The sequence below is a fragment of the Colius striatus genome, chromosome 5 (assembly GCF_028858725.1).
Source record: "Colius striatus isolate bColStr4 chromosome 5, bColStr4.1.hap1, whole genome shotgun sequence".
Lineage (NCBI taxonomy): Eukaryota > Metazoa > Chordata > Aves > Coliiformes > Coliidae > Colius > Colius striatus.
The window spans coordinates 32,041,409-32,068,936 of record NC_084763.1 but is presented as its reverse complement, the minus strand read 5'-3'; the positions used below and the strand labels follow the sequence as shown (position 1 = coordinate 32,068,936).

The window sequence follows — 27,528 nt, the reverse complement described above, 5'->3', positions numbered from 1 at the left end:
TGCAAATATGCTCTGTTTTGCTAGTGTTTAAATCAAATAAATGGTAAGAGAAACTAAAAATATTCACAATGATAAATGATTGGACATACAGGATCAAGACTTCTTTCTGAAACACACATGAAAGTGTACCTCCAACTATACTGCTTAAAATCAACATAAAATCATAAAATATTCATTAGCCTAAAGCTAGCTAGTGTGTAAAACTAGCTAATAATGACTGATACTGTGATATTAACATAATCATTCTTTTCTGACATAGCCTTGAAACCGTTTTTGTATTGGTTTAACTATTTGACTAAAAACAAACAAAAGAAGTTTTCTAACTGACATAGCTAAACTTGTATGGCCAATAATTGTATGCATTGCCTCTACCTACCAACAAGGAATGAAACTGAGTAAGGGAAGAACCAGAAGAAAGCAATCCACTAGCAAACATGCACAGACATTTTTTATTAACCACAGTAAAGAAGTCATCACTACCTTATCTATCCACAGATTATGGCTGCTTCTGCACAGACAGCTGAGGAACTTTCTCTGTTACTGCCTTCATGGGAGATTCCTCCCATGGGTAATTTCCTCACAGAGCAAGAGGCTGCTGGTGGCAAATCCAAAGTCAAGGTCTTTGCAAATGCTCTCTTCCTTATCTACCATGAAGGCAGTGCCTTAAATACCTCAAATACACTATTAGTCTGTCTGACTAACCCACAAAAAGGGATTTTTTTCTTTGCTTCTTTACTTTCTTTTTGAGTTGTCACAGTTGTTTTTGTTGACCATTGTTTCCACTTGTTCTTTTGAGATACATGAGTGAAAAGCAGATTAGAAATTATAGGCAATAATCTTACTGCATATGAAAACTCAATACAAAACTTTCAGCCAGATCTTTCACGTGACTTGGTAAAACAGGATAGGAGTAGAGCCTGGAATGAAAGATTGCTTTCTCATGTGTGCATGTGAACAACACAGCAGATTAAATTAACTATCTGGCTGAAAGAAGTCTTCAATCTTTATATGGTTTTAAGAGGACTAAATAATTTGTTTCTGATAGGTTCATTTCTGATACAAAATCTTGGTCACTAGAGGATTGCCAAGGCTTGTGATACAACAAACTAAAGAATCAAGAAAACCACTTTGTAAAATGTTATAGGAAGGGTAAGGTTTACAGTGGAACCTACTTCAGTGAGGCAAATAGGATATAGTCCAGTGTAACTGCAACAGCCTGGCCAGGAGGGGTGTGGAGTCTTCTTCTCTGGAGGTCTTCAATACCTGCCTGGATGTGTTCCTGTGTGACCTGATCTAGGTGGACTTGCTTCTGCAGGGCGGTTGGACTAGATGATCTCTAGAGGTCTCTTCCAACCCCTACCATTCTATGATACCTAATCTTAAATCAGCTGTTACAATGAGTTTTATCCCCAGTGAGGTTTACTTCACATTGTAAGATCGGGAATAGTGTCTCTGCATGTATAGGAAGTTAAGCTTCCTTGAACAGTGTTTAAATACTGCATCTGAATAATTTCATTCAATCTTTAAGTTTGTGAAAATAATTAAGATCTAAGATTAAAATTGTACTTTGGGCCTGTAATTGGAAAGCAGATGAAAAAGACATGCATAAATGTTCCATACCATTTTCTTCAGGTTGCAGGTCTAATAAGTCATCTATGGCACCTAAGAGCAAAAAAAACAGAAAAAAGAAAAGCAACAAAGGAAGGTCTGCAGTACACTGACAATCAGTATGTATACACCTAAAAGTGTAGTGAAGTTCTGCTTATGGTAACAATTTCCATGTAACGTGGATATGACATCCTTGTCATTGCCATGAACATGTCAAACTGCACTTGGCACAAGACCAGGCTTATAAACAATGTCACTGTAAGATCAACATTAAGTGGTTGTTGGTATTCAGGTTCAAAATGATCTGAGTCGGGATGGATGAAAGACTCAAGCTACACACATCTGAGAGGAGGTATGATCACTCTCTACATCTACCTGAAGGGGTTGGTCTCTTCTCCCCAGTAATAAATGATAGGACATGAGGAAATGGGTTCAAGTTGCATCAGGAGAGGTTTAGATTGGACATTAGGAAGAACTTTTTCACTGAGAGAGTTATTAAGCATTGCAACAGGCTGCCCAGGGAGGTGGTGGAGTCACCATCCCTAGAGATATTCAAAAGATGCATAGATGGGGGGCTGAGGGATATGGTTTAGTTTAGGGGTGGGCTGGGTAGTGTTAGGTTAGTGGCTGGACTTGATCTTAAAAGTCTTTTCTAACCATAACAATTCTGTGATTCCATGATTTCTGAGAAGTGAGGAAAATTTCTGAAGAATAACCTGGGGAGTGGGTGTGTATATCTTCCTTTGAATTGCTGACTGCCATGCCAGCCCACCTCCAGGCTGAGTGCACCCAGCTGAGGCAACTGCAAGAATCAGACAGGACTCTGCTGTCCTCCAGAAGCAGACACACTTGTTTTAGAGGCTTGTACTTACACAGGCCAGGAGCAAGCAAAAAGATGCCCAGAACCCCATCACTCTCTAAAACACCTTCCTTGACAATATATTCTTCCTCATGACACCAACTCTGGGAATGGTGAAAAGGAATCTTCTCCCAAAGCAGCCTAGGTCAGGATATAAGTAATAACACCTCTTCTGCAGGAAAATAAATAGGCTCAGACCAATAGGATGGAAAATGCATAGCCGATGCCTATAGGCTACCAGAGGTGAAAAACACCATCATGCCCCAACTGTAACTACCCTAAGTTCTCAGAAAGTTATTTAGATTAGACATGGAGTTAAAACAATCATCTACATTTCATTTACCAGTGAAGACATCTCCTTCAGGTGACTAATCTTATTCAAGATATGTGGCAAACCAGGATGAGTTACCTACTGAAATATGCCTACGGAAACATGCCAAAATACTTCTGCTCCTTTTAGAGGCAATGGAGGAGATAGAACAAGGTATATGTACTATGGATGACAGTGAAATATTTTACAGCCCATAAGTAACTCAGATTCTAGAAAACATCTGCTAAGAAAATATGTCAGAATTTGTATGCAAGAATATGAAAATATCTCATAGAAGAGATATCTGATTGAAGTAATTGCAAAATGTGGGAAACTTCAAACATTGGAGAAGTCCTTATATTGCATCATTACTACAAAAAATACTCAACAACAATAATTAACAGGGTAACTCAAGCAATTGCACGTAATTATGTGCTAGTAGCTCACCATTACTTCTAGGCAAAACATTCAACTGAATTCTGATCAGTATGGGATTCAGCAAAAGAATACAAGCATAATAAATGCTCTTATAATGAAAGATGTTTTTATGGAAAGCAGACCTAGTTCAAAAAAAGCCAAACAACTAACTTCACTCTTTGAAAACACTACAAACTTTCTTTGGTAAAGACATTTGCCTAGAAACAATTTGACTTTGCACTATATATCTTTCCAGCTAAAAAGTCAGCACTGCATAATACCTATAATGAACATATTGAATAGATTAGGAACATGACAACTAACAGATGTCAAAACTCAGTTGTTAGGAGAAATAATTGCAAAGTTGAAGTGTTTCTAGTTTAGATCTGCAAGGCTTAGTGTTATATTCATTGGTATTCAATGGCTTTAGCGGTCATCTGGATGTAAACACAAAATCAATCTTGAAAAAAATGTGCAAACATCTAACAGACTATTAGTGGTAGTCATTCAGGCCAGGCATTCAGTTTCTGTAGTCAGAGCTGGGAGAACATAATACCACTAAGTTGTAACTTATATCTCTAGGAATAAGGAATCCAAGCCATGCTGCAGAAAGGAAGAATGAGTCCTGGAAAGCTGTGACCAAAAGGAACAGAGTCTTGACAAGCAACAATTCAAACAAGAGCTTCTAACTTGATGTTGCAGGGAAACGAGATGTCCTTCTTGGATATAGAAATAGGAATGTGATTTTATGTTTCAGAAATAGGACAGGAGAGACCAACATCAGAAATATCTTGTCCAGCTATATATTTCACGTGTTAAACGGGATGTTGAAAAGTGCAATGGAAACAAAAACTGCAAAAACAAAGGAGCAGAGAAGACATCTTCAAGACATCAATATTGTTAGTCTATCTAAATGAAGATTTGAAAAGAGTCTTGATTTTAGTTTAATACGTTCTAAATATCCTCATGGAGGATAAAATGCCACCTATTAAAAACAATTCTCCATTAATTCAGCGGAAAAAGATAAAAGCCATGGCTTTATTATTTAGGCTGGAATGACCTCTGAGGGTCATCTTATCCAAGGCCCTTATCAGAGTATAGTCAGCTATGAGGTTAGATCAGGTTCCACAGGGACTTGTCCTGTCAAGTCTTGAAGATCTCCAGTGAAGAATATTCTGCAATCCCTCCAGGCATTTCTTCCAGAGCTTCACCATCCTCACTGTAAACACTTTTTTTCCTATTATGTGATCAGATTTTCCCTTCATGTCACTAGTGTCCATTATCTCACGTTCTTTCACTGTGCACTTTCAATTAGAGCCTGGCTGAGTCACTGAATAAGAATAACCGTCAGATCATTGGCAGTGGCTGATGCTTTTGGGCAGAAGTTCCACCTGAATCCATCAAGTTTTTAACAGAGTACATGTTTAGTCACTGGAACAAACTACTAAGCTAAGTGGCAAACTTTCCTTGTCTTGACATCTGCTAATCTGTAGATCCTTTCCTCGAAGACGTGCCCAATGTAAGAATTATACTTCAGAAGACAAACTGTTTGATCTACCTGAGAGTTACTGAATGTAGTGCAATATAACATGTGGGAGATTAGTTTCAACAGATCTTCTGAGTCTTAAGTTTTTTGCATTTTGCATTGTAGAGATTTACTGAGTGAAGCTGAAATACAGGAAATAAACAAAATGAAAGAACCCACATATTATAGCAATTACGAAGTTATGATAACGTGAAATAAAATACCTGAATAGTTTGATTCCTTGGTATGGCTCTCCTCATCTAATGAAATCAACCTTAATTTGAAAAATAAGAAAAAAAATGAGAAAAGAATTCTAAAGTTAGAGAATAACAATCTTTTTCTCTTTTTGGTCACATCATTATAGAATCATATCAATGACAAACAGCAATTCATGAGGACTCTTGCATTTGCTGGTCTGTTATTAACTTTTTTTGTTTGACAGAAGTCTGTTGAAAACCAAAATTAGACTGAAGACCAACTATTAAAACCTACCACCTTTCCACTTTCAATCTAACTAAATATTGTAAAGGAAAGTACAGTGTATTTTGCTTTTCCAGATTTGGTCTTTCATCAGTTTCAATCATGGTGGATGTACCATTGTTCCAAAAAAAACAACCAACCCCAATCAACCCCAATCCAACAACTTTGCACTTCTCTTTTCAAGAGCAATTAATTAAAAATCACCAATCAGGTGACTTTTGTCCCAGGTCAGCAGATTTCTAGAAGTCCAGTTCAGCAGTGTTGATACTCTTGACAGGAAAAAAATAAAGCTGTGGTTTACATACAATTCTTACACAAAGGTAATCTCTTCACTACATATTAAGTGCTATTATTTTGTACCAGTAGAGAATGAAGTAGCCACAAGAATGATGTGCTGGTGAAGAGGACAGCAACTCCAGTGACAGGACAGGAGCAGTCACTGCCCCTGCTCTTAATATGCTTGTGGTGAAGCAGAGGAAAATTAGATTCAGGGCCAATTCCAGTATAATGAATGTTTACTGTGAATGAAAACTTTGTTTTCTGTAATTCTTCTAGAATCTTAGATGTTTGCTTATGGTTTGTTTTACATAGCAAAACGGTGACATATTTTTTTCCCCTCAGTTTTATGACAGAGAAAGAAAAAGATAATTCATAAATAAAAACAAGTACAAGCATGACATGGCATCCAATGCATTTGCTGGTAGGCACCAATGCACACATCTTGCATAAAGTTCATCACAGAACTTTATATTCAACATCAAGGAAAACAATTATTTATGAAATTCTTTATTATTGTTACGAGATGCAGCAGATTCGAGGAAGTGCTGTGGAGACAACCACCTGCCAAATGGTGCTTGTCTGAGTCCTTTCTAATCTGAACAGCGCCTAATCTGATCAATTTATAAACCGGTTCTGAGTCTAAACAGGTAAAAGGTCTGGAAAACTAAACTCTTAAAAAATTTATCATTATAAGTAACCAAGCAAAATGCACTCATCAGTCAAGCTGTTCTATGCTTTTTGACAACTGATCCTTTGCCGGGTGCTTCATTTAACCAGGAACAGCAAAAACAACAGGTGGCAGTAGGATTATATCAACATTGCATCTCCCCGCAACTGAACCCTGATGGTCCCGTAAAGGGAGGGATCGCATCTCGGTCTCCTGTTCTCCTCTCCCCACAGCAGCCCTTTGACAAGTCTCTCTCACCTCAGAGCTACAGGTAACTCAAACCTCAATAGCATTAGCTCACTTAGATGTACTTTATACTAAGTACCTACTGCTTCATTGGATTACTAACTGATGCTGTATACATTACAAAAACTAATCGCCGCTCAAAGCAATCGGGAGTCCATATCCTGTTCCCAGGTGAAAGGAGATGCTGCTGAAGGGAGAAACACAATGCTCATAGACCTTCTCCCATGTGTAGTTGTTTACTATTTCTTTTACTGAATAAAAAATTGAAGCAAAAGCTGAAAAAGAAAGAGAAGGCTAGGAAAGATGAAAAACTTATTAAGGTCTAACGGGTCTTTTAAAAACTCCTAATTTCACCATAAAATTTGTGAGTTTTCACAAACACATTACAATATTTCAGGAATTCTACTAAGCTGACTATTAGCTAGCATGATTAGATTAGCTGTGTCTACATTTCCACTTATAAATGTTCGGTGACTTGAGCAACCACAAAGCAGATTATATAAAAAAATACTTAATATTTTAACATGAAGGCCACGTGACTTACTGACTCTGATGATCTTGTACAGGTTTGATACTCTCAATCTGCGAGTCCTCCTTTTCTGCTTTTTCTGTTAGTTTATTCACAGGATCTTGCAAGCTCTACACGGTAATTGTAATATAAATGAAAAAAACAAAATAGAATCAGGGAAGTGAAAGTGTGTCATTTAAGGCTAAACTAGACTATAGACCCTACATAAATTAAGCACAAATGGTTCTGCAACATTGTATCTGACTCAAACAAGTAAAAAAAAAAAATGTTAGAAGATAATCAAACGGAGCCACGTGAACATACTTTATCTGGGAAGGTAACTCTTGGATACTTCTGAACTTGTGTTTCCAATATTTCTAAGTAAAACCAGCTATACTGTGTGCAAAGCAATGCACTGACAACATATTTCTTTGCCATTTGAGGGATTTGCCTCTTTCTTCCCCTGACACAACTATGCACACAACTTTGGCAACTGCAGTGCAGTGGTAAGGTACTACTTGTATCCTGAATCTGAAAATGAGGGTTAAAATCTTGGATGACTAGCTACACAGAGGGCTCGAGTGGTTTTAGAAAACCCTACTGTGCCTCTGCAAGCCAAAGACCATGCTACATGATGACAACGTGCAGTGTCACGGACAACATTTTTATAACCAAAATTTGGACATGTTCGTGAACAAGCCAACACATAAAGCATTATAGATTGACTCTTTGAGATTACAAAAGTGATAAATATGAGTTGTCACTGTTATGCATTAATTAGGATTTCTGTATGAAAAATTAAATAGCTGAATATAGTAACTAAACAATTGTAGAAGTTAGAAATGTAAGTATTTGGTTCTATCAAATGGTTTTTGCCATGAAGGTGGTTTTTGCCATTCCTCTTTCCAAAGACCAACTCGTTTTCTGAAAAAAAAAAGCCATCTTTCATGTGAATAGTGCTAACCATTTGAAATTCAGTTTACTTATGTTTCATTGATACTACTAGTGGTGCATCTAACCCACTTTCTCCCCCGGCCTCTGAAAAGCTGAGGCTAAAACAAATAAGCCACTTCTTGTGCAAAACATCCACAAAAAATGTAGTGGTTTTGCATCTGGATTTTTAACAAAATGGTAGTATGTTTCATCAGAATACTAAAACAAAGAAAAAAAGCCATGGCTGCGAAGTCCACCTCGTCAACTGAACAGAAGTTAGAATCCTCAGCCCATCTGTTACAAGAAAATCATTCCCAGGTGTATCACAGGTTTTGTTCACACTGCCCTGTTAACCAGGACAGATGACCACAAGACGCATTCCAGTTTCCGCTTGGGTCAGTACTTGTCTGTATGAGGAAATGTATACTTCAGTGTTTTAGAAACCACCTAATGGCCCTGTTGTATATCATACTTGCTTTTTTTTCCCCCTCTCAGTAAGTTAATTTGAACTCAGTAAATTAATAAGAACTTCTACAGATGAATTTGTCATAAGCACCCTGAGCACTGCAGATATCATGTGTCAAAAGATGAGGGATCACAACAACAGAAATAATAAATAGAGGAATTAAAGAAATGTAACTTATTCCATTGTTGCCACTTCCGACATTGTAACAGTGCTGATCAGAACCACACGTAAGACTACTTCTTGGATTCTTAATAATGGACACTATCCACCTTAGCTAGATCACCTATGAATGAATATGTGACTAACTTCATTTTACTGCTATTAATTAGATTGCACCTCTTGTACTATTAAAATTTAGGAGAATTACTCCATTGACTCTAAGAGGACATGAAAGACAGCAATGCTTTGCATTACAGGGACTGTACTGCTTCAGGCACTTGAACCATCTTGGACACCTTCACAGTTGGACACACAGTCCTCTGTAATCAGGAGGTGATGGTGCAACACTTGTGGTGCTCTGCCTGCCACTAAGTATGGCAACACAGAGCCTGCCCCAAGAGGGATGAAATTGTTTTGAAGAGCAAACAGAACTACTTCAACCACCACTTAATTATCCAAGTTAAAGAAAACTATCACAAATAAATTTTGTGCATCTTCACCAAGAAAAAATACAGAAATATCATCATCCTTTTTTAAGGAGCTATATTTTATGATGTTTCCTTCATGACTGTTTCAGGAAATCCATATTTAAAGGACTGTGATCAAGCCACGGAAACACCATATAGAAATGGAATTCACAAGTACCTTGGGAAGGAAACAGCATGATAATAATGGCAGTTACTATTTCCTGTATTAGAAAAACAAACACGGCTCTGAGATACAGTTTCAATTTCAATGGAGATTATGATAAAAATTGTTAAAAATCAGTAGCTGTATTTTAGTGCAATAATTCAATGCAACAACTTAATTAGACAATATTCTTTCAAATTCTGATCACAAATAATGAAATTGTTTTCCTTTCCCCTGTCTCTCTTCACATCTTGATGTGCACTACAAACCAGAATGTCTTTTAAAAACCATTTTATTAGCTAGAGAATGGGTACAAAATAAAACAGTGTTAAAAAGACATTGTCAACTGTTTTCTAAATGTGAACCCACAGTCCTGTGGTCACTACTGTTGAGTATATGTAGAAATCAAATCGTAGAATCACAGAATCAGAGAATGGTAGGGGTTGGAGGGGGCTTCTAGAGATCATCTAGTCCAACTTCCCTGCTAAAGCAGGTTCACCTAGATCAGGTCACACAGGAACATGTCCAGATGGGCTTTTACAATCTCCAGAGGAGAATCCACACCCTCCCTGGCTAGGCTGTGTCAGGGCTCCCTCACCTCAACAGGGAAATAGTTTTTTCTTATGTTTAAATGGAACATTTTGCGTTCCAGCTTCTTTCCATTACCCCTTGTCCTGTCACTAGATACAACAGAAAAAGTGCTGCCCCAATCTCCTAACATCCACCATTTAGATATTTGTAAATATTAAGGAGATATCCCCTCAGTCTCCTCTTCTCTAGACTAAACAGCCCCAGTTCCCACAGCCTTTCCCCATAAGGAAGACGCTTCACTCTCCTGATCATCTTGATGGCCCTGCGCTTTTTCAACTTACATCAGAAGAGAGGAAGAAGTCCCATCACTTAGAAAGTGTAGTGATTAAACAAGTCTGTAAGACACAGACTGAGTTCAGATAAAAGGAAGCACACTTCAGTTGGGTGTATGAAGCATCCCTGACTTTGCTGGCTGACAGCAAAAGCCTAACTTCACAGTACTCTTCTGGGTGCTCATGTGGGCTCATACAGGCTTTGTTGTAAGCTAACCAGTACATGGCTTAATGTAGGATCCTCTTATATTTAAAGTTTTCTTTCTAGCTTTGTTATTTCTCTTTTACTATAAAAATCAGGGCAAGACCATTTATACTAGCAGAGTGAGTTCACAGTCACTCTGCCCACCTTGTCCGTCTCTATGACCAAAAGTCACCCAAATGATAATTTGCTTATTCCCAGTACTCAGACTAAATATCCAAGCTGGTAAGGGGTTCCTTCACTTCAGTTAACTCTGGTTCCATCTCAGGCACCATTCAGAGGCTAACTGCTACTCACTCGAAAAAATCCTTCACCTACATCTGGGCTGCTTTTAAGCCAAGCCAAGATCATCTGGACTGCTCACAAAACCAATCCTCTGCAGTTAAATCACCACACACAGTTCCCCTCAAGTGCCTTGGACAACTAATGCATTTCCTCTTGACTGAGAAAGAATCAAAGCAACACAGCTGAGGGCAGTTTCAGCAGCCAGGGATACATCTCAGGACATGATGATACATATGGGGAAGGGTAACATTACTCAGGAGAAAAAACCTTGGATACGTTTAATTTGGGGAGAGAGCGTAAAGGGAAGAGAAAAAGCAGGTAGTCTCAGAATTTCCCCATAGGGATTCATTAGAAGAAAAGCCCAAATCATCACAATTTTATGCAGCATTGCAATTGAGTGTAGTCATGGTGCAAATGTAAACAAAAAAGGATACCAGACTACAGCAGAAGTCAGGAGAAGGCACCTGTTTGAACAGAGTTCTCCAAACAACGTAAGGAGCACAGGCAGCAGCATTCCACTTTGCGTGGAAATAAATGGACGCACTGAGATTTATGCCTATTGACTCCCTTACCAGGGTTATTATTATTTCTAGCCTCATACAAACTCTTCAGGGAAGTTTGGTATTATAATAGCATTAAAACGTCAAAAATGCTACTAAATATTTATTAAGTAACTAAGGCAAATGAATGATGACATAAATTAGAAAGAGGTACTATTCGTGAAAAGCAATCCTTGAAAGAAATTTTGGTTCATTTGATATATGGTAATTTCTAACCAATGAAACCTTAAAGGCTTTACCACAACAGCAGCTACTCACCATTAATGTCATAGCAATGAGTACAGTAACGGATACTTTACATCATGATACATAGAGTTTTAGCACATTAATAATCATGTTTCATCAAGCATAAAACTCATAGTTAGGAAATACAGCTGCAATAGCACAATTATACTACTCTCAGTATACATCCTGAAGCAAAGAAAACAAATAGGCTGCTTTTCATTAAGGCAGTTTGGCAAACATCTCTACAGACAATGTTTTCTATGCAGAAACAATCCCAAGAGGCATTTAAGAATCTCTTTCCTGAGGTAAATCTGGTACATGAATATATTCATACTACAAAACACAAATAGTAATTTTCAAGTACATTACACCTTCTAATTTTTCAGTAAGACAATCTATGCCTAAGTCAAATATTAACATTTTGTTTATATTCTTTTTTAAAAATGCTAATCCTACATACATGTGTGCTTAGTTTAACTCAGAAAGACCACTTGTATGAATAAAATTAACTGCTAGAATCAGAACCGGAATCATAAGGCACAAAAATGATTTGCAAGCATCAAATTGAACATTTTCTTTCCGTAAAGATTCCGTTTAAGAGATAAGATAGGCAAAAGTATTCTAAAAGGGGTAATTTCCAATTAAATGTAGAAAAGTGAAAATAGAAATATTTTATGTATATTTTAAGCTATCATATATTCTGATTGTATATTTTTAATGCACAAAGACAACAGCAGACATGGTATCTTCATTGGATACATTTTTAGACCAAAAGTTTTTCTACTAGAAACTACACTTACCCCAGGCCAGCTACAGCCATCTATTATACTTCATGAAAACCAAAATACTATGTAATCTGAATGTACAATTAGCTTGCAGGTCCTTCTTAATATATAGGTACTCTGGCATGAACATATGGTACAAGCAGTAGGGATCAGTTTCCTAACTATAAACATCTATTGTTATCCCACACTCATGTCTAGCAGCGGAGACACAGGACTCATGGGATTCCTACACTCTTCAAATGACAAGTAAAGGTGAGGTGACTTACCTAGTAAAGCAGTTGAAGTAGCAGCAGAGATCTATTACCTTAGGCAACAGAACCTCATCTGATGCAACCACCAGTGTTTGATTTAATCTCCTTAGCAATCATTTAATGTAAACAAACAGAAACAACTAACTGGGGAGACAGAGATCATGGAGGAGATTTAACTTTGGTATAATCCCACTCTTGTGACTGACAGAAATAAAGACTTGATACTGAAAGGCAGTAACACAGTCTTATTCCCAAGCAGCTGTTTTTTTGAAAGCACAGGTTTCATGAAGTTCTGTAGTATAAAACTACCTCATGATTAGCATAATTTCTCAGCATACATATCACTGCAAAAACAGGAAATCACATCTTTTCAGTGCAGGAGGCCAGCAAGAAAAATAGTTAAGAGTCTCATAACAAAGTTAGGCTGCATCCTAAACACACTACAATACTCATAATCATTTTTACAGTTACCTTTTGCTTCAAGGGAGTACATGTGTAGACTCAATATGGATTGTATTTTCCTCATAGATTCCCAACCTAAATTCAAACTTATACTGAAATCTTTCACAGGAGGAAGTCGAAAAGATAAAAAGCATGCTCAAATCTCTTTTACTCTCCACCACAAGGGTACTTCACACTCCAGAACAGGTGCATTTTCTGTACAAGTTTCTCTCCAAGGTGTCCAAATGTTACTATACATTTTGAAACATCATAAATCTTGTTCAAATAATCCCATTTTTAGATATCAAAGAGAATAAAGAATAAATATCCAGCAATAAAATAGGCTACATATACACATTAAGACTAAAACTGGTTTGTATCAAAGCAAAGAGAAAAAAATTCTCAGAAAAAACCTTCTAACATTGGGAAATTATGAGAATAGCCTAGCAGCATGGTACTCAGGTCTCCAAGCAGGACTGTGGCCATGTTAACCCAGACTGTGAACTATACATCACTACAATGGGAGGCAATGGTGCAGAAGTAAGAGAGACTTTCCTTTCCGATTTGCAGTTTAATTGGTGAGTCTTTAGGCAACTACTAGCAATGTCAAAACTGTCTCCTGCTGAAATCTGGACATAAGCTCTGGCTAAAACCCATGTTGCATGACGTGGACTATGCAAAAAAGCAGCTTAGAGTTATGTTAACTTCACAGCAAATGAGGACTTGGAATAATTTTTCTTGGTTTTTTTGGGTTTTTTTTTTGTCCTTGTCCAGGAAAGATTTAGCTCTACATCTGTTCGGTCTGTTCTTTCATGTGGCAGGACTAACAGTATCCCGAAGCTCTCGTCAAAGTTCAGAAACTGCTCTCTTACAACCCCTATTATAGAAAACAACTTTAAATATAGCATAATTATGTAGAGACAAGTTTGGTGGTCTGTGTGAATTAAATCTAATACTTTCAGGTGCTTCTTTGGGGTAGCCACAGGCTATACAGGCATAATGCAGCCCAACTTCCACTTCTATGTGTCATATGCACAAATGTTTCATGGACAGATGCTATGGCTTGTAAATGTTTTCAAACTGTGTTGTCTCTCCAAGCAAAGAGCGCCTTTGACACAAGCTGTTCATTTCTCTCTTTCCTCCCAACAGTAACTCTTTCCTCAGACTTCCTTCACTCTTCTCCCGTGCAAATAGGATTAGCCAATCATGTCGTTACTGCATTGCACAAAATAACTACAGGACAAAGATGTCTATGGGGTTAACTGGAAAGTTTATGATTTTTTTCCACTGTTTTCTCTTTCCCCTGCTGAACTTCAACTTGCAACAGGCAAAAAGCAACTTCATATGCAGAGACAAGGCAAGACCAGGAAAATACAGTGCTGAGTGATTATTTTTACATAACCAGTGAAACTCTGAGTACAGGTATGGAAACACTGAGTATCCATGTACTCATATTCAGTCCAATAAAGTGTTTTTAAGGAGTGTGAGCTTTTAGAAACAAACACAAAGGCAAAATAGTATTAATTCACTTCCAAGATTTCAAAAGCATCATAAATCCCCGATTCTGCTGGATTTTACTATTCTTTAGGAATAATCAATCACAATCCCACTTAGCAGCCCTGAATAATGTCTTCTTTCGAAATACTCCTCAGCCATTACACTAGCCAGAAGTACATTAAACAGAAAATCTGTATTTAAATTAAAAGATGGGACAGGGATAAAATTGTCAGACACTATACAGACAAAATATGAATGTGTGCTTTCTACATCCTTTTATGTTCTCTTACTTGTTATCATTCGGCAAACAAACATATCTTATATGTTCCTTACCTTTAACATAGTGAATTCATATGGCTGATAACCTTTGAAACTTTCATGGATGGCTGCCATCGTGTGTGAAGTTTTTTCCCAAAAATGAAGAAGTGTTGTCTGTAAGGGAGGATAAAATATCATTGCAATGTTAGCTTTTATGCCAATCTGCTTTCAGTTCAAATTTCACATGTACTCTCCAATACTACTTACATATCCAAACTGTTGAGTATTGCTATAGTAATCTCTTAAAAAAACCATATAATAACAGGAAATCATTCTCTTGAAGGTCAAAGTTTTCTTCGGATACCTGATATGTTGTTAACACATGAGAAAGGAGGTTGCATCTGCTTGCTCCCAAAAGATCCACTTTTTGACAGACATCAGTCTTCAGTTTGTCAAAATTGAGTTTTGCATGTCGCACTTGAGCTTGAACCTTCAAACAAAGGGACAACTGTTTACGTAGACAATTTTCTTCTCTGCAAACTAATACAACTTTTAGAGAAATCAGACACCTAAACAGGCTCAATTAAAATTAGTCTAGAACTTTATTATAGCATCAGTTCCACTGAAATTAAGATGTCAGGCTAATATATGCTAAAAATGGCTTCTATGTTACTATTTTTCTTATATATTCAGTGAAGAAATTTTGTTTTCTAATCCCTGTTTATAAGATGGATATTCGTGTTAAATACATACCGAGAACATAATAATTAGAAAACTTACCCATTTTTGGTATTTTGTTATAGAAATACCAATTCTAAGCCTGATTAACTGATTTGGAAGTAAAAGCTTACTATATAATATACAGGCACACAGGCAGAGACATCTCCATGAACCTATAGTAGGAGACAAATTACACTGACAAACTTCAATCTGCAACTCCTGTTGACAATACAGCACTCCAATAACTTTGAACTGCTACAAAAATTTTGCTCATTAAAGTTTTTCTTCTAAAAATGAGTGATTTTCCTGTTTATTGCTATTAAAAAAACAAGGCCCTCTTTTCTTAGAAGCAAACAATTTTAGTTTCAAAAGGTTTTTATTTTTCAAATTATTCTTCTACTACTACATCGAAGACACTCTCTGTCATACAAGCTACACATCTTTGACAAGAACAATGGGTATTCTCACAATCGGGTATCATAGTAGAAAGTTGATATAGGCACGTTGTATCCAGTATCCCTTGCTTTTTTGACAGCTTTGTATACTACCCTACTACTCTAACAAACCACATTTAACAAAATTTGTATACAAAATTTAGCTTTCTTCCAAGGAAATGCGAAACAATCAAACCACAAAACATGATGATCTTTCACAGTTATAATAAAATGTTTCCCCCCCAAAAAACCCTTCATGGTGGAAAAAACCCCACTGAATGCAAATACACTTTCCTTTATCGGACTGACAGTTAGCTAAATTTTTTTCAGAATATGCAAACTCAATTGAACAAGATTTGATAAACTTGTATGCTCTGATCTTTAAAAGTGAATACAGAAACTTGCAGCAAGTGCCAGTGCTCCTTGTGCAGTAAGGACAAACACACACCTCATAATGACATCTGAAATGTTAGGCTTGCCAGATTTCTAATCTTATTTTCCCAAACTCACTTAAAGTATATGAGACTTCCAACCAGGCAGAAAAACAGCAAGAGGTCTGCATCTGATGATGACCTACTCACACAAATTGTGGGACTTGGGTTGCTGTATATATGCCAACTATTTTTCACTAGTCAAATCAGCTCTGCGTAAGTAATATATTAGGGTTGCACAAATCATAGGTCTGATATGTTTATAAGGAAGAAATGACCATAATTCAAAATTTCTCATAAATGCACCATCTCACAGGTGAGAGATTAATTGTAGAAAAAGATGATGCCTAGGAAAAAAAACACTTTTTTTTTTTTTTTGCTTTAATCACAATGAAAAAGCAGTGATGCTCCATCTTTATAAAATAGCTTTGCAATTAGTGCATTCATCTAGAATGGGAAGTCTTCTAGGGTAAGTTCTCATATTACATCACGCAATTAATGAGTAAATCTTGACTTTCGGTAATAAAAACTACACCTCAAACATCTGACCTGATCCAGTGCTCTAACTACAACACCTTACTGATGATTCTGTGACTTGCCTTATTATTTTTTCATACTTGAGTTTCAAACCTAAGAGGGATGTCCAGAGCTGGAAGAGTTTTTGGGTAGTTAGGAGATATTTTGGTAAGGTGGAGAATAATTTGAATTCCCTCAAGAAGGAGGAAATTGTTCCCAGGGCTTCCACTCCTTTGGTAAGCATGACAAACGCTAAGCTATGATATAAAAGGAGCAGCTTCTACCAAGGTATTTCCCTACAAAAATACAGTATTTTGTGAGTCTGGCCTTAGCCTAGGCTGCCTCTTAGTCTGGGGTAAGGCACCATGCCAGGAATCTCATCCCACACACAATTGTCTACTCAAATCAGTAGGTGGGTACAGACCTTACAGGCCTCCAAAACTGAGGAGAATGGGAGCAGTGGCAGGAGTGTGGAAGCTTGACCCAGTCCTGGATAAAACACATTTGTCCTGCATTAGGTCCTCAAATCCTGTATTTGTCTCAGCTGTGAGTGACTGAGAGCATGGATTTACAACTTCAGTCTAAAAAGGAGAATTGTGAAGAAAATTGTGGGCCTGTGCAAAAAGGAACTTGTAACTGAAATCCAAATGTGAGATTACCTACATCTTTAGTCAGCAATAATTGCTACAACAGGAAGGTCTTTAAGTAAGAGATGTTGTAAGGCTTTGAAAAACCTAGTGAGACTTGAGACTGAATTCTGATCTCAGTTACAGCCCTGAAAATCTAGAGAAATTAAAATGATGTCAGTGCAAACACATCATATATAAGACTACATTTTACAGTGCTGCAGAATCACTTTCTTATTCAGTATATCATATCAATGGTGAAAATGCAGTAAGAACATCTGGGGCTTTGTAGTCCAAGAAAGCAAAGAATTTTAGCTCTGTGGAATATAAATACTGTCAGATGGTGTACTTCCCAGTACTTCTAATGTAATTATTAATTTCTAGAGCTCCAAGTCCACACAAGGACTTCACACAACAGACTGTTATTTCGGTCTACCTCATGTCTCCAACTGCTTAAAAGGAAAGAAAGAACCCATAAAACAAAAAACTGTGAAGTTTGAGTTGTACTCTTCCTACAGACAGTCTTCAGGGACATTTAGCAAGAAGCAATGTCAGCACTTAACTGAACATGTAATTAGTGTCTCTTTTAAAAGCTACAGCATTCATAAAGATGATCCACAGCACAATGTCACATACATAGGGTGGGTGTCAGGAGGTTGGGACATCCCTTTTTTCTATAGTAGCTGGCAACAGGACAAGGGGTAATGGCATGAAGCTGGAACACAAAAAGTTCCACTTAAATATAAGAAAAAACTATTTCACTGTGAGGGTGACGGAGCCCTGGCACAGGCTGCCCAGAGGGGTTGTGGAGTCTCTTTCCTTGGAGGTCTTCAAGACCCGCCTGGACATGTTCCTACGTGACCTGATCTAGGTGAACCTGCTTCTGCAGGGGGGTTGGACTAGATGATTTCTAAAGGTCCCTTCCAACCCCTATCATTCTATGATTCTATTATTCTATGATTCTATGAAATACAAACTATATTTGCCATGCTCATACAGATGATTCAAAATACGTTATGCTGTGTTACCAAATGCCAGACACTTCTCTTGCCAACTAGGGAAGACATGACACTAGGAGGACTATTAAATTAACAATGCTTTTAGTTTTTTTGATATACTTAAAGTTTATTGAGCAAAAGTACTCTCCATTTTGCAGCAGCAGTGCAGGACAGCCAAGAAATAACATTGCATACTACCATCAGCATGACTTCTGCCTTTAATATGTGTCAATAAATGCAATTCCGATTAGTGATAAACATTTTTTAAGATTACTTCTGGCTTCAGGAATCAGGTATAAAAACTTGACGCATACAAAGCATAATCTATTTAATACTACACAAGTTATTAGACTGAACCTTTGGTTTTCTACTCAAGGGAAAGCTGATGTAATACATATTAATCTTCATATCTCTGACATGAGAAATACCTCATTGTCATCTCAGTCTTGCAAATTTTTATTCATACATTTAACTTCATTAAAGCTGAACATACAAAACTTCTTCAAAGTCCTTGTCTGAAAAGTGTCCAGATTCTACTGACTGCAAAAGAACTGCCCTAATTCAAATGTAACTTGGACATTTTACAATAAAAGACCTACTAAGCACCTGAAACTGTAGGTACTGAGGTTTATGCTGTATGAGAAAATCTTATGGTACTATCTACAAAATATTATTACTCTTCATCTTTTGCATTTTCTAAGGAGCAACTGAGAACAACCTGCTTTTAACTCCAAATGCAAACATCTTAAGTACTACATTTATGGAATAGATTTTTTTTTTAAGAGAGCACATAAGAAAATACAAATTTGGAAAGCAATATCTTATTAAATTAATAGTTTTATAAACGATAAGATGACAGATAAAACTGAAATAATTTCAAAAGACTAAAATAAATAAGTAAATAAATAAATGTTAAATCCTGAGGACTTGAAAGTCAGATTCTGGAATGCTTGATGCTCAGGGCAAATATTTGCTAATGCAGGTTCCTAAATATATATTCCAACAGAAAAATCCAAATATTCACAAGTGCTAACATAAAAATAGAGAAATGCTCAGATCCAGTTAAAAACCCCTATTCATTATGTTCGATAATAAAATACAGATTTTCCATGTATTTTCAAGGAATCTTTATGTCCTCTACAGTACATCTGTGTTATTACTTTCTTTTAGTCTACCATAAAAGATAAAATTTATTTTCAGTAGTAGTCTAATTTCAGGGACAATTCAGCTCATGAAGCATCATCTCCAAAAAAGAACTTATGTTGGATAAATGCACTAACAGACTTTATATACAGTATATTTTTGTCTCACCATCTCCGGCATAGAAGCAGAAACAGATGCTTCCAGTCTAATTTGTCACCCAACCTCTCACTTGATGTGAAAAGCATGCACAGTGTGTGTAAAGCTGGAAGGAGGGAGGTAATTCAAGAAAAAAAAAATGCTTGGAATATAGCAAACCTTCCTGTTGAGGGCCCTGGGTAAACTCTACCAGCAGATGCAATCAGAACAAATCTGTGCATTAAATAAGTCTGGCATCTTCTGGCATACCTGACTGTTGTAAAGCCTATATGAAAATTAAATGCAAACTGAAGTATGTTGTAGTTTCAGGACAAAGTATTTAGTGTATAGCATATCTTATAGTATTTCTGCATATAGCACAGAAAACATAAGGAACTACATTCCCAGTTCCCACAAAACTGTAATGACTTCATAGCCCGTGTGCAGTTATAACAAGGAGCACCCACTACACTTTGACATGAGCATATATAAGCAGTTATTTATTTAAAAAAAACCCCAAACCTTCAAGATTGATTCTGGCTGAATACCCAGAGAACAGAAATTACAAGGTTTTATACAAAATAATGCTTCCAGCATCTCACACAGTACTAAACCTGACTTCAGTGTGCTTTGGTATGTTCTACATTATGGAGACTACACTTTCACTCAACTGCTTCCTTGGGTTGGAATAATATTTACCACATTCATTAATCTCTGTTCCATCAATCTGCAGGAATAACATATAGGAACAATGGTTAAAGAAGAGGTAGCATACTTCTGTTTGTATGCTTCAGCCCTGGTTATTAAAATCTTCATTTATGATATGATGAGAAACACTGATAAAAATTAATTTAGGAGATGAGATTTATAAAGCGAAAAACATCTATCTAAGAAAAGGAAAACTACTTGGATAGTATAATAAATCCAAATAACATCTCTTAGGTCTGAAAAAGGGCAGATGTTCATCAGATTTGTTCAAGAAATGAAATTATTCTTGAGATAGGAATTTAGATAATGTAAAATGCATAATAAGTTCCAATGATATATTTTTTAAATTTGCTGTTTGGTCCTAATGACGATCATCTGCACTTGGGCATGCATCCCCATGCACCTTGTCCTATTAACCTTGATTAAGCAAATTTGCAGTCATATTGCAATTCACATAAAGGATTTCATTACCATTGCATGTCTACCTGTCTCACCCTGGAAAGCAACAAAAGCACTGTCTGTATTTCTGCTACATTTGAAGGAGAAGTTATGTCTCCATGAGAAGAGGAAAAAAATGCAAGTACACCTGCCGTACAGATTGCCTTTTTCTTAAACTGTTCCTGTGCATGACTATTAGAGTGGAGCTGCTATCTCTGATTCAGATTCTCAGTCACTGCAGTAGTACGAGCAAATAACAATTTGAAATGGCTGTCAAAAATATACACGTCCTGTGTCAAGCTGGTTTAAATCTATCAGCAAAATCACACAGAAAGACATTAGACAAGTGAAAGCTGAATTAAATGTGTATTAGGCTATTTACATTTTAAGAAAGAAAGACTCTGGAAGGCAATCTGGCACAACTTTCTGGTATCCTAAAGTGCTGAAAACTCTCACTACATACAGACCCGATCAAGGCAAGTCTAGAATCAGCTACAATACAGCACAAAGACTTTCCAGCCACCAAAGACCATTTTTCTAGTGACTGAAACATTCATAGTGAGAAAAACCCTAAGCATTCAACCGGAACACAGTAATATCCAACATAATCCAATGAACTCAATACCTACTCAAATAATTGCAAATATGTACTAGCAAATTATCTGCCACAATTACCCACAAATTTTAGATTTAATTGAAGCATCTAAGTCACCTGTTCATATTTCTTACTGGAGGTTGCAACATGTTCATGAAAGTCCTGGAACTGAATGTATGCAAGAGAAGAAGAGTGCTAAAAAACAAGAAAGAAAAAACCAAAAACAAACCAACAGAGAAAACAGCCCAAACCACCACCAAAAAGAAAGCAGAAGCAATGCTATACCACTCCATAACAGAATATAGATTTCATTGTTTTTAGTGGGACCAAGAACAATCATGTTTCTCTGCCAAATAACTCAATCTGAAACATCAATTGTCTACACACAGAACAACCATAAAGTCATCATGCACTGGTTAAAAGGGTTTTTTCCTTTAATCACAATGTTTCTATGTCTAGACAGAACAATGCAATCTCTATGATTTTAACAAATATTTTGCTCTCCTTATACTATGACAAAGTGATCTAGAGAAAAGAACTAGTAAAAGCTTGTATTATAACAGAAATGTTTTTCTTCCAAACCCTGCAAACATCTCCCAAACCTGCTACATTTTAGATATTTTTACAATCCTACTCTACTTGAATTCAGATGATAGAGTTGTTCATAGTTTAAAAAAAAAGTTTACACAAAAGTAGGATTTTTCATCTACCTCTGCAAGCAGAATGGAATACAAGTAACATCTGTAATAGTTTTAATTCACACAGAAGAACAATAGCCTCTGATGAGAATGCACATTTTCATTTGAATATGTGAGTATTCTCTTTGATTTCAACAGCATTGCTATTATTATTCAACATTTCTACTACAGCAGTCCCTGAAGGTTTCAATGAGACTGGGTCCCATTGTACTCAACACCAAAAAGCACTGAATAAATTACATGACTGCCCTAAAATTACGGAGTATTTAAGCATGAGTCCAAGTGTTTGAAAGACAAGGGTCTTAAACTAGGACTGTACTTGCAAAACAAGCCCTTACTGGCTACCTACAGGGGTGACTCTTTCCCCCAGGACAGCTGGAGTCTACTCCATCAGAACATTATAGCAGTCACTTGTTCAACTTTGCAAAAGAAAACCGAAGATCCCAGTCTTCTAAACATGACCATGAATAGCCTGCACCATTCCATCACTTGTGTGGTACAGTTCTCTTCCACTGTGATCTACGCATGTGCATGTGCACACACACACAGGTCTACTACAAACTTTTCTACTGCAATATCAACCAGTTTAAAAGCATTAGAGTTGCCACTGGCTGTCTGGATATAACAGCCTGCTCAAGTGAATTTCAGCCTTCAGTCGTGCTCCAGATCTGAGAATCTGGAGAGTTTGAAGAGCTTGGGGGATTTTGGTTTTTTCTGCTTAAAACGATTTATAACAAAACTATAATAATATCCTGACTGGTGCAAAGATAAAATTGAACTCTTTTACATAAAATACCAAGTTTTGTATCGGGCTGTTTTTGTGATTTCTAGCAAGAAATACTGTAGGACATTAAACTTCTCTCTCCTTTTTCATTCTGTACTGCTCTGAAGGCTACTAAGGATGTGACAGACAGGAGAATATTTGTGTACCAAGTAAGCAAAGGATTATATGACAGAACTAAATTTCACAAGGACACTTTACACCAACACATGATAGCTTTGATACAACACACAGCTCCAAATAAGTGTGTGGCATGCAATTGATAACACAACAGAATTTCTCAAGTCCATGAAATTAATAGAAATAAAATAATGTTTTTTGTGTTCTGTTCCCACCTGTGGCTGTGATGTTGTATTATGCTATAGAACAACCTGAGGGTTAATTATTTTTTCTACAGGAAGGTGATCATACTCTGAATAGCTCTTATTTCTGCCTCTAACATGCCCTGATGCACTAAATAAATTACAATTTGAAAACAAAACCTTTAGGAGCTTTTTATGAAATTATATTGGAGGAATTTTGCAATATACAAATACATGCAAGTACATATAAATACATGCATTTATATTTATCACTACTGCCTCATTTCCCAGAATGAAACAGAGCAATCTGAAAATCTTTTAAGGTTCCATAATAATAATTTGTACTTTAAATCTGTTAGCAATTACAACTTTTAAAATGTTATCCATCTAGAAAACGACATAATCATGTAATAGGGAGAGCTTAGTATATTTGTGTTGGATTAAATTTTCACAGTTTTAAAAATATATGAGACATCATTAGTTTTAGTAATATTACTTTTTTAAATGCCATATTTTAAATAAACCAATTTTCTACTAATACACTTTTTTCAGTATGTTAAAAATATTTCATTAGAAACATTCAGGTATCTGTGGGCAACCAAGTCTTAAACTCCAGGAAGCACCAAAAAAAACCCCATATTTTCTCCATGTGTTTCAACGCATCCTAATAGGATATGGCCCATTTCAGCAGTTCTTTGAGGAGAGTCAGTATAAGTCCTCATAGTAATCTTCACAATGGTAGTCACTATTTTGGACCAGTGTTTGCCAGAATTTGTTCCCGTGAACAGCAGGATTCCTATCTCCTTTATCATTCACATCTGATCCAGCTTTGGGAAGCTCTGCAGGTTTTCTAGAAAAGTGTTCCTAAACAGTTGCCATGTATTTGACTAGACAGTTTAAGGCCAGAATAAATCGGTAGATTAACGTAACAAAATATTACTCCTGCACTTACTCTAAGGCACGTCTTCCAGAAAGACACACTAGCTCTGCCTAGCTCACATGTTCTGACCAACAGAAATAGTTATGGAGACTTGAGTTTGGTCCACATCATCCTAAAAGAACATTTTTCTCTCCCCTGGACTACAAAGAGAGTTCTTGTTGATTAAGTGCTGGCATCTACACAGCAGATGCCTGAAGTCGGGTTTGATAAATCCTAACATAAGTAGCATCTAAAAAAAAAAATCTTTTATTGCTAATAATAACCTTAATATGTGCCTTATTTACCATTTGAATTCATGTAGCATAAGCTTCCAAGACATGATTCCTGATACAGTCCCGATGAGTGAAGAGCCTCAGCAACTTACATAAAGTGGACAAGCCAACTCTTCGTGTTCTTTTTGTAAAGTGAGACAGACTGACTTAAAAATGTTTCATCTTAAGTAATTTCCCCTAGTCCTCATGTTACATCTTACACTTTCTGATACTCCCTCTCTCTAGTTTTAAAAGCCAGAGATGGGGACTAGGATCTGTATCAGGCGACTCCTGACACTGGCTGGCAGTTAAGCTCCATGTTTACAGAAGATCTTCATAAAAACTGTAGCAGAAACCTTGCAAATGTAGTTACAGAGCTGCAATTAGCAATTTGCTGCCTGGGAGGAGAAAAGAATTAAACATACTCCTAATATAGAAGTCCAAACATATACTTTAATTTTGTTTGTATCTCCAGCTACTGGAGAGGCGGGCGTTGTGCTTGGGATACAAATATATCGCAGAAGAACTACCACTACCCTTCTGTGTTCTCTTCTTTGACCACAGAACCCCTCCTGCCTATGTAACTTTGCCTTGATTTCTGGTCATGATCTGTCCTCACAGTACTTTAGGTCAGATGTCTTTTTCTTCCTGGTTTGAAATCCCTGTCTATGGCCATGGGTCAAAGAGAATGTCATATTAAAGAGCAAAGTGCTTAATGAACATTGCTACTATTTTTTTTTTAACAGCAATATAAAAATATAAGGTAAGGAAAGATGTTGTTAGGTACACTGAGTTAGGTACTGCTATTTTAAAATCCCAATCGAGGATTTTTTTCTAAAAGAAACTGTTAAAATACCATATTTACCAAAGAGCCAGGTCATGGACATGCACCATACCTTTTTTGTGGATTTTATTCAGTAGAATACAAAATGTGCTCTGTCACATTTATGCCACATTTCCCTCCAAAGTTTTTTAGCATTCAGCCTGTAAAAAGTTTACTGCCTTGAGCCTGTTGGCTCACACACCAGGTAACTCTAGTCTGGCAGTAATAAGTAAGCCATGGTCAAAACTGCTTACTTCATAACAACTGACAGTCAGCAGATGTGAGCAATTCTCTGACCCCTGTGAGGATACAAAATTATGACTGGCTTGAATATTCTTTTTTTATGTCTCCAGAAACCACAGGTTGGTTGTACCACCTTCTGATATATTCAGTGATGCCTATCACAGAAATTGAATCCTACCAAGTAGCTTTCCCTCTCTTCCCTTATGCAAACACATTCACATTTATGTCACTTCTTTCTCCCTTTCTTTTTTTTTCTACTGCCTCACTTCCTTCCCAGCCCTGTGTTTATTCCTCATAGTTTATAATGTACCTTCTCCCATTCTTTTGTGTCTCTTTAGGGATGAAGAAAAATGAGAACCTCCTTGCACATTCTGCATATGATTCCTTAAAAAAAATGCAGGGATATGAAGATTTTTTTTTACTCTGTATTTTTCTTCCACTCAGAGTCAAGTGGAGCTGCAAGGGCAGATCAGTTCAGGCTTAGCAATTAGGGAAAAAAAAAAAAAGGCAATAACAAAATGTCTGTAAATTAGTTTCTGTAAAAACGATGATAGACTAGGATTTTCCCCCCTGCAAAAAAAAAAAAGAAAAGAGAAGACTAAGGAGGAACATGATGGAAATCTACCATATCAAACATACAACAGCTGTGAAAGAGCAGATTTCATCCGACACAGGAACCAGAGGGTATTGCACCCAACTAGCTGTTTGAATTCAATGCAAGACAGTAGATCTTTACACACATCTGTGTTACCAGGGCAGCTCTCTGATCACAGCAATCTGTTGTGATGGCCAGAGTTGATATTAGTTCAAAAGGCAACTGGACAATTTCATAGAAAAATACCCCAAATACTATGTACAGTGGATGCCTCGACTGGTCACATGAAAACATCAGTGCGTATTTCTCTGTGCAACAACCCGGTTGCTAGCATTGGTCAGAAACGAAGAAAGATGATGACCAGACAGTGGATTTCTGTTTGAACTAATGTGTTTTATCCTTAGGAATAAGGTAACCTTGAGGCATGTTTTGCAGGTCAGGATGGGTTTGTGTTATGCTGGATTCAGACTGGCTTGGTGCTTCCTCATGGTGGGAGAACCCTGTTCTGTGGTATAAGGCAGCAAAGGTATTTCAAAAGGCAGTAAAGAAGGTAGTAAACTCTTTAATATGTGTGTAACAGCTGATTTTCTACTCTCAAAATTCAAAAGCACATTGAGTGATATAATTTCATAACTGTAAGAGTGCTCAGTTTCAATTGCCAGGGTATATTCAAGCACTGCCTATGCCCAAATGTGCCTAAATAACAGAAAGCATGTACAAATGCATCACGTATCTACTGCAGGACAGTATGTAAGCTTTGCATTCACACAGATTCATTAAGAGAATGGTGGGGACAATTTTGACATGATCCAACATTTCTACAACTGTAACTGCAGTGCAGAGAGAAGCTCAGATCTTAGTACTTGACTTTTGTAAAGTTTTGTATAATATATACAACATTAAGACCTGGGATTTGAATTTTGGAAATGGATTTCCCAAACCTACAGGATCTACCTGGACAGGCCTAGCTTATCTCCCAGCATCCATTGCCCAAGCATGCAGGCAACACTCCTCTCTCTTGGTTCAACTCCTAGAGGGCTGTCTGCTAATGAAATTTTCACTCACGACATTTTAGAGTGGAGTGCTACACTGAATAGTGTTATTATCTCCATGAATTCTCTGGGGAAAAAAAGTATATATAGCTCATTTATTTACTCTCTTTTTTATTTTTAAGAAGTTAGTTTACCATAAATAAATATTATTGGAGAAGCCCTACTACTGGGTTAGATATTTAACCAGAACAGGCCAACAATTACAGATATTCTAAATTCATATGTCAAAAGTCTTCCTGTTATTCAATCAACAAGGTGTTCTAATTGAAGATTCGTGAGAATGTTTTATTTTCATAGAATCTTTTGGTTGGAAACGACCCTTAAGATCATCAAGTCCAACCACTCGCCTTACACTGCCAAGCCCATCACTAAACCATATCCCCCAGTACCTTATCTATGCGTCTCATATATCTCCACGGATGGTGACCCCACCACCTTCTTGGACAGCCTGTGCCAGTGTTTAACAGCCTGCCCAGTGAAAAGGTTCTTCTTAATATCCAATCTAAACCTCCCCTGGTGCAACTTGAGGCCATTTCCTCTTGTCCTTTCCTTGCCTAACTTTTTAAAACAAATTTGACATATTTTCCTTCCTGCCATCAGTCCTATGGTAGTGCAAAGGCCTGGATCCAAACATGTCTGCAGCAG

The 27,528-nt window shown here is 36.9% G+C and overlaps 1 protein-coding gene across 2 annotated transcripts in view; it reads right to left on the bottom strand.

The window, feature by feature from the left end:
* ICA1 (islet cell autoantigen 1) overlaps nt 1–27,528 on the bottom strand; it is a 75,394-nt gene that overhangs the window by 10,161 nt on the left and 37,705 nt on the right. The window contains exons 7-11 of one of the 2 annotated variants that reach the window (XM_061996870.1): nt 14,819–14,944; nt 14,530–14,628; nt 6,936–7,030; nt 4,944–4,993; nt 1,621–1,662 (exon numbers count right to left, since the gene is read on the bottom strand). In XM_061996870.1, the coding sequence (XP_061852854.1) occupies nt 1,621–1,662; nt 4,944–4,993; nt 6,936–7,030; nt 14,530–14,628; nt 14,819–14,944 (412 nt within the window). The remainder of the gene's footprint in view (nt 1–1,620; nt 1,663–4,943; nt 4,994–6,935; nt 7,031–14,529; nt 14,629–14,818; nt 14,945–27,528) is intronic. The other variant, XM_061996871.1, reaches the window with a different exon arrangement.